This window comes from Erpetoichthys calabaricus, chromosome 10 (assembly GCF_900747795.2).
Source record: "Erpetoichthys calabaricus chromosome 10, fErpCal1.3, whole genome shotgun sequence".
NCBI lineage: Eukaryota > Metazoa > Chordata > Cladistia > Polypteriformes > Polypteridae > Erpetoichthys > Erpetoichthys calabaricus.
Window position 1 is genome coordinate 5,745,823 of NC_041403.2, and position 17,811 is coordinate 5,763,633.

Below are 17,811 nucleotides of genomic sequence, written 5' to 3' on the forward strand. Positions count from 1 at the left end.
CTAAAACGGCAGTTATTACGACTGTTTTCATTTGTGCCACCGAACGCTCGTCTTTGTCTATTTTTTGGACGATTGCACTAAACAGGGTGGCCCAGTGGGCACCCCAATTTTCTTTGACACTCCTGATCCTTCCACCCTCTACAGCAGATAAGTAAGAAAATAAATAAATATATACACACACTATGGTCTGAACACACAGTAGAATAACTAAAATGAAAGAAAACTTCTACCTTACCAGTCCCAGTCCCAGTCCCAGCGAGGCGCTATGTAAGCATATTGTTGTTGGCATGAAGGGCAGGGTCACGTTTCTTGAGCCACTTCTGCTGAATAATTAGTTGGCTGTGTTGGTGCGTCACAGAGTGGACGTGCAGCATTGTTCACAATGGCACTCAGTTTTGTCTTCATCTTCTCCTCCACTACGACGTCCAGGGGGTCCTCAGTGTGTTTTCCCCTAACAGAGCCTGGCTTTTTAGGTAGCTTATTATTAACATGAAGAATGAAAAATTTGGTCCCTTGAATCAAATTTTATGTGATATTCCCTTATTGTATAGACACATGCATAAAGCATCTGAACTAGCAAGAAAAGTGTACTTTTATTTCATTTTATTGAGTGTGTTGTCAAGGGGCTGCAAGCCTACTGTGATATTTTAGCTCTGACATGAAGAAAGGTGTCCGCGTGTTTCTGACCGCAATTCCTGAGCTGCGCAGTTAAAGTGCAGGTTGTGAATGTTACCACCTTGACATTTCTCTCATGCCGCTCTCACGATGAACTCATCCACAGAATGTGAAGATTCAGTTACTTATGCAGAGATCAACCTTCAAGACAGCAGGAGACCTGGGATCAAAGATCAGCAGCCAGGTACGCTTTGACATCTTCATCACTTATTGGATCTGTGCATTGATTTGAAATGTAATTATGAAGAGCAAAACAAGAAATAAAAAATGACATACAAAAATAATAGAATGTCATCACACAGATGTTTTATCATAAGACAGTTTAAAAAGCAGCAGTACAATTATTTTTGCACTAAAGTTTAGTTTCTGTGTTGTGTTAACTCAGTAATCTTTTTACTTCTGCGGTGAAATGTGTAACATGACATTAGTTTAAAATATAACTGACCCTAATGGTTTGTAAAAAGTTTGATTATCCCTAAAAATAAAATCATTAAAATTGCTTAGCATGACATACTTATCAATACTAAAATATGACTTTATTTTTAATGTCGTTATACAGTTTATTATGAAAATGAAAACAAACAAAAGTATGAATAATAGGCCATTGAAAATAACCAAAGCTTTGGAGGTCTGCCAACTTTTTATAAATGTTCATCCCTTCATTCCCGAGGTCAGTTTATACATTACTGGGGTACAAGAACATGAAAACACACGACGTCAGCCTGGAAACCTTCAGGGCGGGAAGTTTGTCTACAAACTCGGTCTGTAAATACCGTGAAATATTTCAGTTTAAAATATGTTATGTATGTCACTCCATAGTCACTCTGATATTGAGGTTCAGTCGCGGCAAACTACCTGCTGTCCTGCAGGTTTAGTGTGGGAATGATTTATTAGAAGCAAACACAAAGATAATTTGCTTAAAATTATTATAATCATGTAAGAAATTTCTCAATATGAAATGATTTAATTAATAAACAGTCTAACAAACAAACAGATAAATACAGTATATGTTGAAGTTATTGTTATAAAAAAGACATACCTGTAGACCAATTGTATAGGATCTTACATCTGTCTATCCATCTATTCATTATATAGTGCCTTTCACATCTATCTATCTATCTATCTATCTATCTATCTATCTATCTATCTATCTATCTATCTATCTATCTATCTATCTATCTATCTATCTATCTATCTATCTATCTATCTATCTATCTATCTATCGTAATGCAACCTTCAGCTAACTAAATCACCTAAATACAAACATTGGTGTTATGAAGAGATCATTTTTTTTAATAGTTTGTTCCTGTGGAAGAACGTTTACTCTATCAAAATAACAAAACACGACTTTCTTGATATTAAAAACACACGACTTTCTTAATAGTTTATAATTTAAAAACGGAATACGAATCTGAAAATATAACAACATCACATTAAAGTTCGATAAACTCTGAAAAGAATGATACCAAACATATATATGTAGGTTTTAAAGTAAGTCTCATTTAAAGCGTGACAAAAAACGTGACATAAAATCGTTGCACTAGATAGATAGATAGATAGATAGATAGATAGATAGATAGATAGATAGATAGATAGATAGATAGATAGATAGATAGATAGATAGATAGATAGATAGATAGATAGATACACTGAAAAAAGAATAACATTAATGTTGTTCATTCAACGTAAACTATCTCTTTCAAGCAACTTAAGATTAGTCATTTAGTGTTGTAGCTTGAAATATTTGGTTTCAGATTTCAACCAAAGTAAAAAAAAAATTGTTTGTACCAAAGTAAGTGGTGGGAATAAATGCCACTGGATAAAAGCTGTTATTATGTATCATCTCATAAAGCAACCTGGGAGGGAAACAAATCCAACTGCTCCTCCATGGGGGCTCATCTTGCTGTGATTGAAGACAACAAGGAGCTGGTGAGTTTTCAGTAGAAAAGATAAGCAGGATGTCTGAAAGGCCACTGCACAGGTGGATCAAAGCCCCTGTTCTGCATTCTGTGTTACACTCATTTTTATATTCCATTGAAATTTATGTTTTCTATTTAAAGAATGAATGCTTTTGAAATGCACAAATAACACAAGGATGACTTCACACCAGAAAGCAAATTCTCTATGTATCAAGTAAAAGATTAAACCGCCTTGTTTCAGTAGTGAGTAAATAACGTCAACATGGCCACACAACTGTAATTTATTCCAAAGACAACAACTGAGCCTTTTATGTTATGTGACAGTTTTGTACTATTAAAAGTTAAACTGTTGGCTGCATTTCAAATTATTAGTGTTTTCTATTCAGATCCCTCTTGGGTTCTACCAGCACTTTCACGATAGTTCTATTCACTTAAATTATGCAGATGGTGCCCTCTACATCTAGTCTTCTAGATTTGATCAATCGATCTATTGATCCATCATTCATCACTAGGCTGGGAGCTGTGAGAGTTAAAGACTTCTGATGGGTTTATAGTCTCAGAATTTTAGAACTTAAAGTTCACAACAACACGGCAAATGTCACGGCAGCTTTTTGGAATGGACGGCATCCCCACATTGACAGTGGAGCTTAGAAGAATTAAATCTCCTCATTCCACTAAGGTTTAGGGACTTAAAGATACTTGGTAGCATCATTGCCTGAATTATCCTGAATGACGGAAGTCTGGAAAGATGAGTCCATCACTGGAGCACAAGCACTAGGGGTGAGCTCAAAGTTCAGTGAGCGTCTGTTAAAGGTTTTAGTTCTTGTAAAGAACCTGGAGGTCCACAAGTTTCATTGGTACTCTGATTAATATATTCCTGGACACACACTGGTAGAGTTCAGCATTCTAGAGGCTTTAGACTCACATGAGTTCAAAAGCTGTGGAACAAAGTTGGCAGCCATTACCACAGGATATGAAGAGGACATCTTATGAGAGGCCTTTGGCACTTTGGTGCGTGGTGGTGTGCTGCAGTGATCAGCTTTGGAGGCAAACTAAACAAAGTGTCTGTCCTATCTAACTATTATATAGTGCCTTTCATATTTATCTATTACATAGCACCTTGCACATCTATCTATCTATCTATCTATCTATCTATCTATCTATCTATCTATCTATCTATCTATCTATCTATCTATCTATCTATCTATCTATCTATTATATAGTGCCTTTCATATCCATCCATCCATTATCCAACCCACTATATCCTAACTACAGGGTCACGGGGGTCTGCTGGAGCCAATCCCAGCCAGCAGAGGGTGCAAGGCAGAAACAAATCCCTGGGCAGGGCACCAGCCCACCACAGGGCACACACACACACACACACACACACACACACACACACAAGGGACAATTTAGGATCGCCAGTGCACCTGACCTGCATGTCTTTGGACTGTGGGAGGAAACCCACGCAGACACGGGGAGAACATGCAAACTTCACACAGGGAGGACTCGGGAAGCGAACCCAGGTCTCCAAACTGTGAGGCAGCAGAGCCACCCACTGCGCCACTGTGTTAACAAAGTATGTATTATTAAAAAAATGAATATAATATAATTAGTGAGAGGGCTGAGCTTGGTGTGATGACAACAATTTTGCGATGTTTGGTGCCATTTTTGTCATCAGCAATCTTAAATTGCTGCATTCCACTATTAACAATCTGTTTCTTTTCTTTGTTAATAGATTGTAGACTATGCTAAATCCTCTTTTGGCTAAATATGATGATGGGAGACTTGTAGATTGTCTGATTCGTGTTGCCATCAGGGAAAAGTAGCGTTTCTTCCCAATGAAGAGGCCTATCCGCAAGATTTATTGTTTGATGAAAGTGAAATCCACATACACGAGCGGCAGAGATGTGAAGTGGCTGGCTGGTGAAGGGGCTGGCAAGTGAAGTGAGCAGGGGGCAGAGCCCCCTGGTTTTAATAAGTAGGTCCACGTAAGTTTTCCTTTGATTCGGTACTGTAGGTACCACACTGTAATTTTAGGTTTACACTTGCTCTGAAGGAATCCCGAAAAACTTCTCACATATTTATAGTAATGTTCAATGAACCTATCGAAACATGCGCATAAGTTCGGTCCTCTGCACATGCGTTAATCTTGTAAGGACTTGCATGATCTGAGAATGCATGACTTGTGCAGACTTGTAAATATAATGTACCAATACCTACTATTTAATAAGGACGGATGTTTCCTAATGGACATTTAGAATAATTGGTTGAAACATGAGTTTGATGATATTTAGTATTAATCAAACTTTTCAGCGTGTTCTTACGAGTATTGCCCAAGGGGGTGGCGGGTGGTCCTCAACGCCCCCTTAATATGTCTTGGACCAGAAATGCCCCATTAGATTTCTTCAGTGCCCACTGATTGGCAGTACCGCCCCCGTTAGGAACCTTAGCACTATATCCTAACACAGGGTCATGGGGGTTATACTGGAGCCAATCCCAGCCAACATAGGGTGCAAGGCAGGAACAAATCCCCGGGTAGGGCGCCAGTGTTGTAAATGTGCTTTATACATAAAGTCTGACTCGACTTTGACAAACACAAAACATTTTTGTCTGTTGTATCATTTGATAAAATGCATTTTTGTGTTGCTGCTTACATTTCATTTTATTGTTGTCCGTCATTTTGCTTTGTCCAATTGGCGTTCTTCCATTGACTTCAATAATTAAAAAATATTTTGAAGCATATTTTTCTATTTGTGGCATTTTATTTCTTTTTCCTTCTTGGTTTTTGATCACACATTCTAGTACGATCCTCATTTGCTGTATTTTGTTCCAGTCTGGTGTGCCTTTCACTTTCTAGTTCTTTGTTTGCTCTTTAGCAGTTAGTTCATATTAGGCAGGCACTTAGTCTCATCATGATAGATTACGTGAGTGAAGTAAGCTTGAAAGGCTTACAATAATTGACAATATCTATTTTGTGAAAATTGACAATAATTGTTATTTTTTTCTTTCTCTTTTCAGACATCTGCCAGGGCCTATTACTTTGATTTAACTTTATATTTGATTCCTTTGTTTACTCTTCTTGCTAATGTAACAATGGGTGACTCAGACGCATTTTTGTGCTTTCTGAATTTTCTTTTTTAATTTTTTCTTCCCCATTGCTGTTGAGTCATTACATTTTCATGGTAAACTGGTCAAATAACAAGGGGAACTTCCACTTACTACAGAAGCAGTTTGGCTAAGCAATCGACGTGTTAGTTATCACGTAATTGGATAGTATAATAACAAAAGAGAGAAAGCTTTTCTAAGCTGACCAAGCAATTGGAAAGAAATTCAAATCTGATTTCTCTGACTGCACATTCTTGTAAATTGAAGGAATGTAACAGTTTGCCACTCGTATAGATTCAGAATTAAGATAATGAATATGTAAAAAGGAAGAAAACTAGATTCTCGTAAAAGTATTTTGATGTCTAAACAGTAACGCAGGAAAGCCAATCTCAAGCAATTTGATGACGAGGGATGGCACAGATTTTGTATGGCACAGGCGCACGTGTAAAACCACTTATAGAATCCAATGTCAGGTTTGTCCCTTCAGGGGCACAAAAGGTGAACTTTTGCAGGAGACATGTAAAAAAGAGAAAGAGCTCAATTCTTGCCAGTGGTTCTCCCAGACAGGATCGCTTTCCTGAAAAAAATAAAATAATAATAATAATAAAAATTCAGTAATAATGATTTTTATAGATTCAAATTATAATTCAGATGTGGTTAGTAAGTAAATCTTTATGTGGGCCTTAACTACAGGGATTCCCAACCTGGGGTGAGAGATTGCATTTCAAAGGGTGCGATGTGCATGTTTTGCTCATTTTGAATGAGGTGTGTTGTCAGACTTTCTCGTGGTGCACTCGGTGTCTTGCAGTGTGCCATCATTTGTAGGCCATTTATTAGTTGGAGCTACTGTTCTGTGACATGAAAAGAATCAAGCATTGCGTACACAAATGTGCATGATGTGCAGAAATCCGCTTTCTTGTGGTTTACTTGCCGTGGGTGTGGCGTTCTTAAAGGCAAATAACGTTTATTAAGAGAATGGAATTTGGACCTTGCACTCTTCTGTAGAGAAGGTTGAGGTCTATTATTGACTTCTGTGCAAGCCCAAATTGCAAACCATCACTGATTTTGAGATTTGATGAACATTTTTTGCTAGGGTGCTGGGAAAGGGGGCACTGAATTGGATGCAACACCTGCTGCTCACACTCAGCTCATCTCTCCTGCTGGTGGTCCTGACAGCTGTGGAAGATGAATGTTCTCTTCGTTCCCTTGTACTAATCCTTGTCTAAGGAGTTAAGCAGAAGTAACCTTTAAAAACATGCTTTATTGAGCAAACAGAAAAAATATTTGTCAGAAGGACTCAAGGTCTAAGCTTCCACACTGAGACTGCCTTATCACGTTTTCCCTTTGTTTACATCTGAACGCCATAACAAGGAGCCAAGGAATCAAGTTGCACAAGGAGCATTGAAGGGGCTCAAGGATTGTGTATAATAAAGTGTTGACTGTTGCATTTTCATAATCAATATTAAATCACGCATTCTAGGGGTATAAAAACTTGCTCCACCCAATAAACAGGGTTCAGAAGAGCCCTGACGCTGTCATGTAATATTGATTGCCTGCTTTTCTGAAACCTGTTCACTGTGACGATGTGAAAATAAAGCTGCTATATGACCACATCTGCTGTCTTGTCTAAGTGATCGTCCACACAGCAGTGCAGCGATATTAACTGTGTTTGAACTGCAGGACAGGTGTTATAGGTGGGGAGGGACAAAGCTCGTCGACTGAGTTTCATTGCTTAGCAGTTCTCTGGCACCTGTTGCTTCATTCCAGTCCCCAAAACCTCTTGAACGCTGAGAAAGTATTTTGTAATAATTAGGGTAGAATTGAGGGTGTAGAGGTGATTGAATCACTAACGTCAAGTGACCATAATATAATATAGTTCTCAGTATTTTGTAAGACTGCGGATGCAAAGACTAAAACCGTTAGGTTTAACATTGATAGGGCTAATTTTGAGCAGATGCTTCAAAGTCTAAGAAGGAAAATCTGGGATAAGCTTTTAAGTGTGGAGACAGTAGAGGAGCAGTGGAACAGGTTTAAAAATGTTTTACATGTAATGCAGGACAGATACAGACCTAAATTTGGAATTAATCTGAAATTTTAAAAATCCCCATTGTGGGTTAAAAAAGAGTTAAAAAAGATGCTGCAAAGGGAAAAACAGATGAATAAGTCAAATAAGACTAATAACTCCAAAGTGAAATATAGGGCGTTTGAGAACATGAGGGCAACCATTAAGAAAGATTTTAGGGAGGCTTAAAGACAGTTGGAGAGGAATATAGCAGATAAGGCAAAAGACGGCCCATAGAAATACTTTCAATACTTTAGTAGTAAAAGAACAGTCAAGGAGGAGGTGAAGTGCATCAGGATTAGTAAAGGGGAATTAAAAGATAAAGACAGTGAAATAGTGGGCACTCTTAGCTTGTATTTTTCTGAGGTCTTCACAAGTAAGAAAGTGGATAATCTCCCAGCAGTAACAGGGACTACTAAGGAGGTACTGAGGGATTTGGAAATTGTAGAGTGCATCTTTAACAGGTTTGACCACCCTAACCCACTCTCACCTTGGAGTACTGCACCCTCCACCCATCCTTCTGCAGATACCATCATAGGAGAGTGTTTCCCCCCACCCAAAATTACAGCAGCCCAGGTAAGCAGAGAGCTGAGGAGACTTCGTGCCAGCAAAGCAGTGGGTCCAGATGGAGTATCACCATGACTGCTGAAGGTCTGTGTGTTGGAGCTGGGGAGTCCTCTACTGCGCATCTTCATCCCGAGCCTGGAACAGGGGAGCGTCCCAAGACTTTGGAAAACATCTTGCAAACATCACCCAAAGGTATCACGTCCTAGAGAGCTGAACGACTTCCGGCCTGATGCTCTGACGTCACATGTGATGAAGACCATGGAGTGGCTGCTGCTTCACCACCTGAGGCCACAGGTCCGCCACGCCCTCGACCCTCTGCAGTTCGCATACCAGGAGAAGGTGGGAGTGGAGGATGCCATCATCTACATGCTACACCAATCCCTCTCACACTTGGACAGAGGCAGTGGTGCAGTAAGAATTATGTTTCTGGACTTCTCTAGCGCCTTCAACACCATCCAACCTCTGCTCCTTAGGGACAAGCTGACAGAGATGGGAATAGATTCATACCTGGTGGCATGGATTGTGGACTATCTTACAGACGGACCTCAGTATGTGCGTTTCGGGAACTGCAGGTCTGACATTGTGGTCAGCAACACAGGAGCGCCGCAGGGGACTGTACTTTCTCCAGTCTTGTTCAGCCTATATACATTGGACTTCCAATACAACTCGGAGTCCTGCCACGTGCAAAAGTTCTCTGACGACACTGCTATCATGGGCTGTATCAGGAGTGGGCAGAAGGAGGAGTAAAGGAACCTAATCAAGGACTTTGTTAAATGGTGCGACTCAAACCACCTACAACTGAACACCAGCAAAGCCAAGGAGCTGGTGGTGGATTTTAGGAGGCCCAGGCCCTTCATGGACCCCGTGATCATCAGAGGTGACTGTGTGAAGAGGGTGCAGACCTATAAATATCTGGCTGGGCAGCTGGATGATAAATTGGACTGGACTGCCAATACTGATGCTCTGTGCAAGAGAGGACAGAGCCGACTATACTTCCTTAGAAGGCTGGTGTCCTTCAATATCTGCAATAAGATGCTGCAGATGTTCTATCAGACGGTTGTGGCGAGTGTCCTCTTCTACGCGGCGGTGTGCTGGGGAGGCAGCATAAAGAAGAGAGACGCCTCACGCCTGGACAAACTGGTGAGGAAGGCAGGCTGTATTGTAAGCACGGAGCTGGACAGTTTGACATCTGTGGCAGAGCGACAGGTGCTGAGCAGACTCCTGTCAATCATGGAGAATCCACTGCATCCACTGAACAGGATCATCTCCAGACAGAGGAGCAGCTTCAGAGACAGACTGCTGTCACCGTCCTGCTCCACTGACAGACTGAGGAGATCGTTCCTCCCCACACTATGCGACTCTTCAATTCCACTCTGGGGGGTAAACGTTAACATTATACAAAGTTATTGTCTGTCTGTATACCTGCATTGTTATCACTCTTTAATTTAATATTGTGCTGCAGACAATAAATGTCAGCCATCAGTGGTAATGGAGCGGCTGCCCTTTGCTACTCCCCAAAGTATGTAGGCTATTGGCCATTGCTAACACCCACTTCGGGACACCACACATCCGGATGCTTAGGCAGAGTTAAAGATGCTAAGATTTGCATTGGGTGTGACGAGGATAGACAGGATTAGAAATGAGGACATTAGAGGGTCAGCTCAGGTGGGTCGGTTGGGAGACAAAGTCAGAGAGGCGAGATTGTGCTGGTGTGGACATGTGCAGAGGAGAGATCAGGGGTATATTGGGAGAAGGGTGCTAAGGATAGAGTTGCCAGGGAAGAGAAAAGGAGGAAGGTCTAAGAGAAGGTTTATGGATGTGGTGAGAGAGGACATGCAGGTGATGGGTGTAACAGAACAAGATGACAAGGACAGAAAGAGATGGAAGAAGATGATCCTCTGTGGCAACCCCTAATGGTGGCAGCCAGAAGAAGAAGAAGAAGAATGTGGCAAATCTCATTTTTGAATAACAAATGATAAGTTGCCATACTGTGTGGTTTCTAATTGTTAGGAAAGAGACCTGGAGAGTTTGGCCCTTCATGGGACACGCAGACTTTGGGGGCAGAGGACTTGCTAACCGTCTCTCTGCACCTGAGACCGCCTTCTTAAAAAAGTCATTCTATTAAAGTCTTTCTATTATATAGTGCCTCCCATGTCTATCTATCTATCTATCTATCTATCTATCTATCTATCTATCTATCTATCTATCTATCTATCTATCTAGAGGGAGAAGTGCTGCTCAAATTAAATACACTAAAATCAAACAAATCACCAGGACTCAATAATATTTATCATGGAGTTGTTAAGGAGGCTATCGAGTACAGATATAAACCATTGAGACATATTTTTAGGAAGTCACTGCACACTGGGCAGAGTCCAAAGCCCTAGAAAATGGCAAATATTATCCTGTTACATAAAAAGGGTGACCGGGAAGATCCAAGCAACTATAGGCCAGTACACTTAATGTGCATCACAGGAAGATTAATGGAAGGAATGATAAAGAATAAGATTGGGCAACACCTGGCAAGGACAGGAGTTATTCTGAACAGTCAGCATGGGCTCAAAAGAGGGAGGTTGTGTTTTACCAACATGCTGGAATTCAATGATGAAGCAACAAACGGATATGATCAAAGTCGAGCTTATGATATTATTTATCTGGACTTTCAGAAATCATTTGATGAGGTGTCACATGAGAGGTTGGGCATCAAACTAAAAGAAGTGGGAGTTCAGGGTGATGTTTTTAGGTGGGTGCAGAATCAGCTCAGACACAGGAAGCAAAGGGTGATGGTGCAAGGACCCTTATCTGAACTGGCTAATGTTAAGAGTGGTGTTTCACACAGATCAGTGCTAGGGCCGCTGCTATTTTTAATATTTATAAATTATTTGTATAGAAAAATAAATAACAAGCTGGTTAAGTTTGCAGATAATACCAAGATATGTAGATTAGCAGATAATCAAGAATCTGTTGAATCATTAGAGGGGCTTGGACAGCACATAGGGTTGGGCAGATTTTGTGGCAAATGAAATTTAATGTCAGTAAATTTAAGGTTAGGTCTGAATACACAATGGGAGATCTGAAAATCGAGAGTACACCTTATGAGAAGGATTTAGGAGTCATAGTAGACTCGTCACTATCAACTGCCAGACAGTGTTCAGAAGTCATTAAGAAGGCTAACAGAATGGCAGGTTTATATATAGTGCCTTGATGTGTGCAGTACAAGTCACAGGAGGTTCTGCTCAAGCTTTATAACACACTGGTGAGGACTCATCTGGAGTCCTGTGTGCAGTTTGTTAATATTTTTATTTTATTAATTTTCATTGTAATCATTCCATACAAACAGATCAATTTATAACCCAACAAATTTGAAAACAAATCAAACCCCATCCCTGAGAAGGAGAGCTTAGCTAAAGGAAAATTTCTTTAAGCTTTTTAATAAGGCAACATTAGACAAAAGAAGGGGAGAAGTAAATATCTATATAAATAAGAGATGGAGAAGGGAGTTAAATGCAATAATAGTTAATTCTCTTATTCTAAAATAATATTGATTAAATCCTGCCAAGTTTTGAAAAAATGTTGTACAGATCCTCTAACTGAAAATTTGATTTTTTCCAATTTCAAATAATATAAAACATCAGTTTCCCACTGACTTATAAGAGGAGAATTAGGATTCTTCCAATTTAACAAAATAAGTCTGCGTGCCAAGAGTGTAGTGAATGCAATCACCGTTTGTTTGTCCTTCTCCAATTCAAGTCCATCTGGAAGGACACCAAACACAGCTGTTAATGGGTTAGGAGGGATTGTGATACTAAGGCTGTCTGAGAAGCACTTAAAAATTTTTGTCCAAAATGATGTTAGTTTGGTGCAGGCCCAGAACATGTGACCCAGTGAGGCAGGAGCTTGGTTGCAGTGCTTGCAGGTTGGATCCTGGCCTGGAAACATTTTGGACAGTTTTAAGCGAGACAGATGAGCTCGATATATAATTTTTAGTTGAATAATTCTATGCTTTGCGCATATAGAACTCGAGTGAATTCCCTGCTTTGCTACCTTCCACTCCTTTTCTGATATATTGATTAAGAGATCTTCTTCCCAATGTCCTCTTGGATCTTTGAAAGGTAGGGACTCTAATAAGATTTTATATATTGCGGAAATAGTGTTTGTTTCCTCGGAATTGAGCAGTATTTTTTCCAGCATTGTGGAGGGTGCAAGGTGGGGGAAATCGGGCAATTTCTGTTTAACAAAATTTCTAATTTGAAGATAGTAAAAGAAATGTGTAGCTGGGAGGTTAAATTTTGAACGTAATTGTTCAAAAGATGTAAATATGTTGTCTATATAAAGATCTCTGAGCATTTTAATCCCAAAACTTTTCCAGGTATTAAAAACTGGATATACTTGCGAAGGTTGAAAGAGGTGGTTCCCTTGCAGAGGTGCCACTGATAAAAGATTTTCCATCTTAAAATGCTTCCTAATTTGGTTCCATATTCTGAGTGAGTAAAGCACAATTGGGTTATTAGTATATTTGCGATAACTTTCATTTATTGGAGAGCAGAGCAGGGAATATAAAGAAGTACTACAGGATTTTACTTCTATTGCGGACCAAGCCTGTGTATGTGCATTTATTTGTGTCCAGGTTTTTATGGCTTGTATGTTTGCTGCCCAGTAATAAAACTGAAAATTAGGTAAAGCCATGCCACCTTCTGCCTGAGGTCTTTGTAGGGTCGCTCTTCGGATACGTGGGTGTTTTGAGTTCCAAATGAATGAGGTTATTATTGAATCTAACTGTTTAAAAAACAATTTATTGATATATATTGAAATGTTTTGAAATAAAAAGAGAAGTTTAGGAAGGATATTCATCTTAACAATGTTAATTCTTCCGGCTAGAGTGAGATGAAGGGTTGACCATCTATGCAAGTCTTGCTTAATTTTTTCCATACAGACGCCAAAATTTTGTTGATAAAGAGCTTTATGTTTACTTGTGATATTTACCCCTCGGTATTTAAACTGATCTGCTATGGTAAAAGGTAGGGTGTCTAATCTAATATTATATGCTTGTGAGTTCACTGGAAAGAGTATACTTTTATTCAGATTAATTCTAAGACCAAATATCTTTTGAAATTCTGTTAGTGCTGTTAAAACAGCAGGGACAGTGTTTTCTGGGTCCGATATATATAAGACCATATCATCTGCATATAGAGAAATTTTCTGTTCCAGTCCTTCTCTGACAATCCCCTTTATCTGATGAGAATTTCGGCAGTGAACCGCCAGTGGTTCAATAGCGATTGCAAACAACAGTGGCGACAAGGGACATCCTTGTCTGGTACCACGTTCTAGTTTAAAGTAGTCTGAGCAAATTTTATTAATACAAACTGAAGCTTCTGGACTGGTATACAGTAGTTTAATCCAAGCACAAATATTCGGGCCAAACCCAAATTTCTCCAATGCAGTGAAAAGGTAATTCCATTCGATCATGTCAAATGCCTTTTCTGCGTCTAATGATAGTAATATCTCTGGGGTGTTTGATTTTGCTGGTGAATATATAACATTAAACAAGCGTCGGAGATTTGAAGATAGATGTCGGCCTTTAATAAATCCAGTTTGATCTTGTGATATTACCGAGGGCAGCACTTTCTCCATCCTTCTAGATAGGATTTTTGAGAGTATCTTAACATCATTATTCAGGAGTGAAATTGGTCTATATGATGCACATTGTAACAAGTCCTTATTTTGTTTAGGAAAGACGGTGATTAATGCTTGTCGAAATGTTTGAGGTAGTATTTGGTGGACTTTAGCTTCTGTAAATGTTACCAATAAGAGTGGAGCTAGCTGAGTGGAGAATTTCTTATAAAACTCTACGGGGTAACCATCAGGGCCTGATGATTTCCCGCTTTGTAGTGACTTTATGGCGTCTAGTAATTCTGTTAGCGTTAGAGGTTTATCTAGTTCCTCAGCACTTAAAGCATCTATTTGTGGTATTTGTGAATTATCCAGAAATGCATTAGATTGCGTGTTGTCTTCTTTGGGCTCAGTGGAATATAAAGACTTATAGTAATCTCTAAATGTGTGCATTATTTTATTATGGTCGATGATTTCTTCTCCATTCTTGTTGGTGATTACTGGTATTGCATTGTGAACTTCTTGTTTATGAATTTGTTGAGCTAAAAGCTTATTAGCTTTTTCTCCGTGTTCATAGTAATGCTGTCTAGACTTATAAATAAGTTGTTCAGTTTCTTTAGTTGTTAAGATGTTAAGTTCTGTATGCAGGGCCTGCCTTTTCCTGTAAAGAGCTTCACTTGGACGCCTGGCTTGTTCTTCATCTATTCTAGTAATTTCATTTCTTAGCTCTGACACTTTCTTGGTTTCTAATTTATTTCTATGGGAAAGATATGAAATAATCTGGCCTCTTAGGAAGGCCTTTAGAGTTTCCCAGAGTGTTCCTGCAGAAACCTCTGTAGACGTGTTTGTCTCTAGGAAGAAGCTGATTTGTTTGGATATAAATTCTGTGCAGTTCTCGTCTGCCAATAAAAGAGGGTTAAGACGCCATCTGCGAGGTGAGTACGAGGGGCTTATTGATTTTAGCTCCAAGACTAGAGGGGCATGGTCAGAGATAACAATTGTGTCATATTTGCATGATCTAATTGTAGGCAGGAAATTATTATCTATAAAAAAATAATCAATTCTTGAGTAGCTATAATGCACTGGTGAGTAGAACGAATATGTTCTTGAGTTTGGGTTAAGAAACCTCCAGGGGTCTGATAAGTTGTGATCATTTAAAAACTGTGTAATTATCTTTGCAGTATTAGATGTCGTCCCCCCTGTCACAGGAGTCCTATCTAAGAGTGGATTTAAAACACAATTAAAGTCCCCAGCCATTATAATTTTATGAGTGTTCACATTGGGAATGGATGCAAATAGATTTTGCATGAATTCCTTATCATCAACATTGGGTGCATAAACATTTATCAAAATCATTTTACTGTTATATAAGTTGCCTATGACCATCACATATCTCCCTTCAGGGTCCAACACTACCTCTGATTCTACAAATGGAACTGTTCTATGTATGAGAATTCCCACCCCTCTAGTTTTCTTTATAAAGCTAGAATGGAACATTTGGCCAGTCGAGTCTTTTTGTAGTCTGAACTGATCCTTGGTTAGTAAGTGGGTCTCCTGTAAAAATACTATTTTAGCGTTTAAGCCTGTTAGGTGAGAGCATACTTTCTTTCTCTTTAATTCGTGATTCAGGCCTTTAACATTCCAGCTCACAAAGTTAACTGTCCCATCATGGAGACATTGATTCTGAGTTTTTAATGTCATTTTATAGTTTTAATTGGTAATATGGCAGTTTTAATCTTAGTTTCAAGATTCCCCAGGAGTTGTTGCATGTTAGCCTGTTGCTGCATTGATATTTATAATTATAAGGATTATAAGAACAGATTAAATATAACCTGCTCTCCTTCTCTCCCCCCTTTATCCCCCCACCCCCCCATTTTGCCTCCCCACATGAGGCTAGACCCCACTTCGCGATGTTCCAGTCCTCTGACATACGAAGAGACAGAGCATGTCCAAAACAAAACAAACCCCACCCTGCAGCGGCGATACAGAATTAAAACAGAGATATCTTTTACAGTTAAATCCTTAATACTATCTGCCGAAAATGTTCTCATTAACAATATTTAAACTTGAAATAATCTTCAGCGCTTTTAAGTTAAGATATTAAGATTAAAAAAAAAAAAAAAAAAAAAAAAAAACAACCCTGGGAGTGATTTTAAAAACTAGTCTAGGATAAACCTGGTAATTCCTACTGTAATAGTATAATGGTAATTGTATAAATAGTAGAACAAGCATTAAACCAAGGGTATGAAGTTAAACAGTCTACTTTAAGGTATAGTAAAATAAAAAAAATAAATAAATAAATAAAAAAAAAAAAAAAAAAGGAATAAAAAAATAAATAAATAAAACGAATCCTACTTTAATCACTTCCACATTTTCACACTCACGTCTATAACTCTATAACTCTGATTAAAACATAAACATATAACATATAAAGTCCAGATAAAAAGAAAAAAAAAAAAAAAAAAAAGAAAATAAGAGATGTATAATTATAATACCAGTCTCTTTAAACATGGATCCAGCGATCAGATCATAGGTCTTTCCCGTGCCTTGATAGAATACGGCTCTTTAATTTTAATTAACTTTCAAAAAAGTGTCGGAAACAGCTTCTTTAATTCTTTTTCAGCTTCTTCTTTGCTGAAGAAGATATAATGTCCATCTTGAACTTCCACTTTCAGTTTGGCAGGATACAAGAGGCTGTATTTGATATCGGCTTCCCGTAGCATCCTTTTAATGTCGTTGTAGGATCTGCGTTTTGCAGCTGTTGATGGTGAGAAGTCGGGAAAAATACGAATAAGATTATTTTCGAATATAATCTCTTGCTTGTGTCTGAGAAGTGCCATCACATCGAGCTTACATCTTAGTCGTTCGAGGCGGACAATAAAAGACCTAGATTTAAAGGCGCTTGGTATCTTTGTGCGATAAGCCGTGGCTATCTCATTGTCGAGTTTAAAGTCATCTCCAATTATTTTAGACAGTAATTCTACTGCAAATTTCACTGGGCTTGAGCTTTTTCGTTTCTCAGGTATACCCTCAATTCTTATATTATTTCTTCTGCACCCATCCTCCAGGGCTGCAAGTCTGTCTCCAAGTTTTTTGTATTCCGAGTTCGCAGCTGTGGCTTTTTCATCGGCGTTAGATGCCATTTGTTCCGCTGTTTCCACTCGAGCCATGAGTCCCTGCTTAACGTCTTCCAGCTGATCTGAAACGTCATTAATATGATCATCAAGCCTTTTCAGTTTGGAGTTAGTTTCTTCAATGTGTTCCACTAATTTCTCCAACATGCCTTTAAAGTTCACGTCGAAACGTTCAAATAGACGCGTTTCCTTATCTTTGTTATCCTTCTTGAGCTCAGTGGCCACCTTCTTAAGATCATTTGTGTTATCTTTCTTAAGCTCATTCATGGCCGTAACCATGGCAGTGGCCAGTGTAGTGTTCATCTCTTTCTGTGTAGCTATCTGTGTAGCGATCATCTCTTTCAGTTCGGACAGTTCGCTTCTGCTTTCGTGCTCCGCAAGTGAAAATGCAGCTCCTGTTACAGGCTCGCGATGAGTAGATGAGAGCACGTCCTGCAGAGCCCTTTCTAGTCTCGAATGATCCCCAGAAATCGGCGATCCCTCGCGACCTGTATCACTTGCGCCTTCGCTCCCATTTTCACTCTCGACTGGAGACGATACAATGGAGCGGGGCCCCAGGAATTCTGCGCACTCTTCTGCCTGTTCCAGGTCAGTCTCCGTGATGCCATACCTTACAATTGCACTCAGGCCGGAAGTCTGTCCGGACTTCGATGCAGCTTTAAGTTTCTTTTCCGGTTCTTTCTGACTTTTCTTCTTGTTACTCATGCTTGTATATTGTATATTGTAGTGGAAGTTC

General features: G+C 39.2%; 1 protein-coding gene across 1 annotated transcript in view; it reads right to left on the reverse strand.

The window, feature by feature from the left end:
- Positions 1–5,883: 5,883 nt before the first annotated feature.
- Positions 5,884–17,811, reverse strand: part of LOC114658743 (cytochrome P450 2J2-like) — a 51,875-nt gene continuing 39,947 nt past the window's right edge. The window contains exon 9 of the mRNA XM_028810790.2: positions 5,884–6,279. Coding sequence (XP_028666623.1) covers positions 6,092–6,279 — 188 coding nt within the window. The 3' untranslated portion in view covers positions 5,884–6,091. The remainder of the gene's footprint in view (positions 6,280–17,811) is intronic.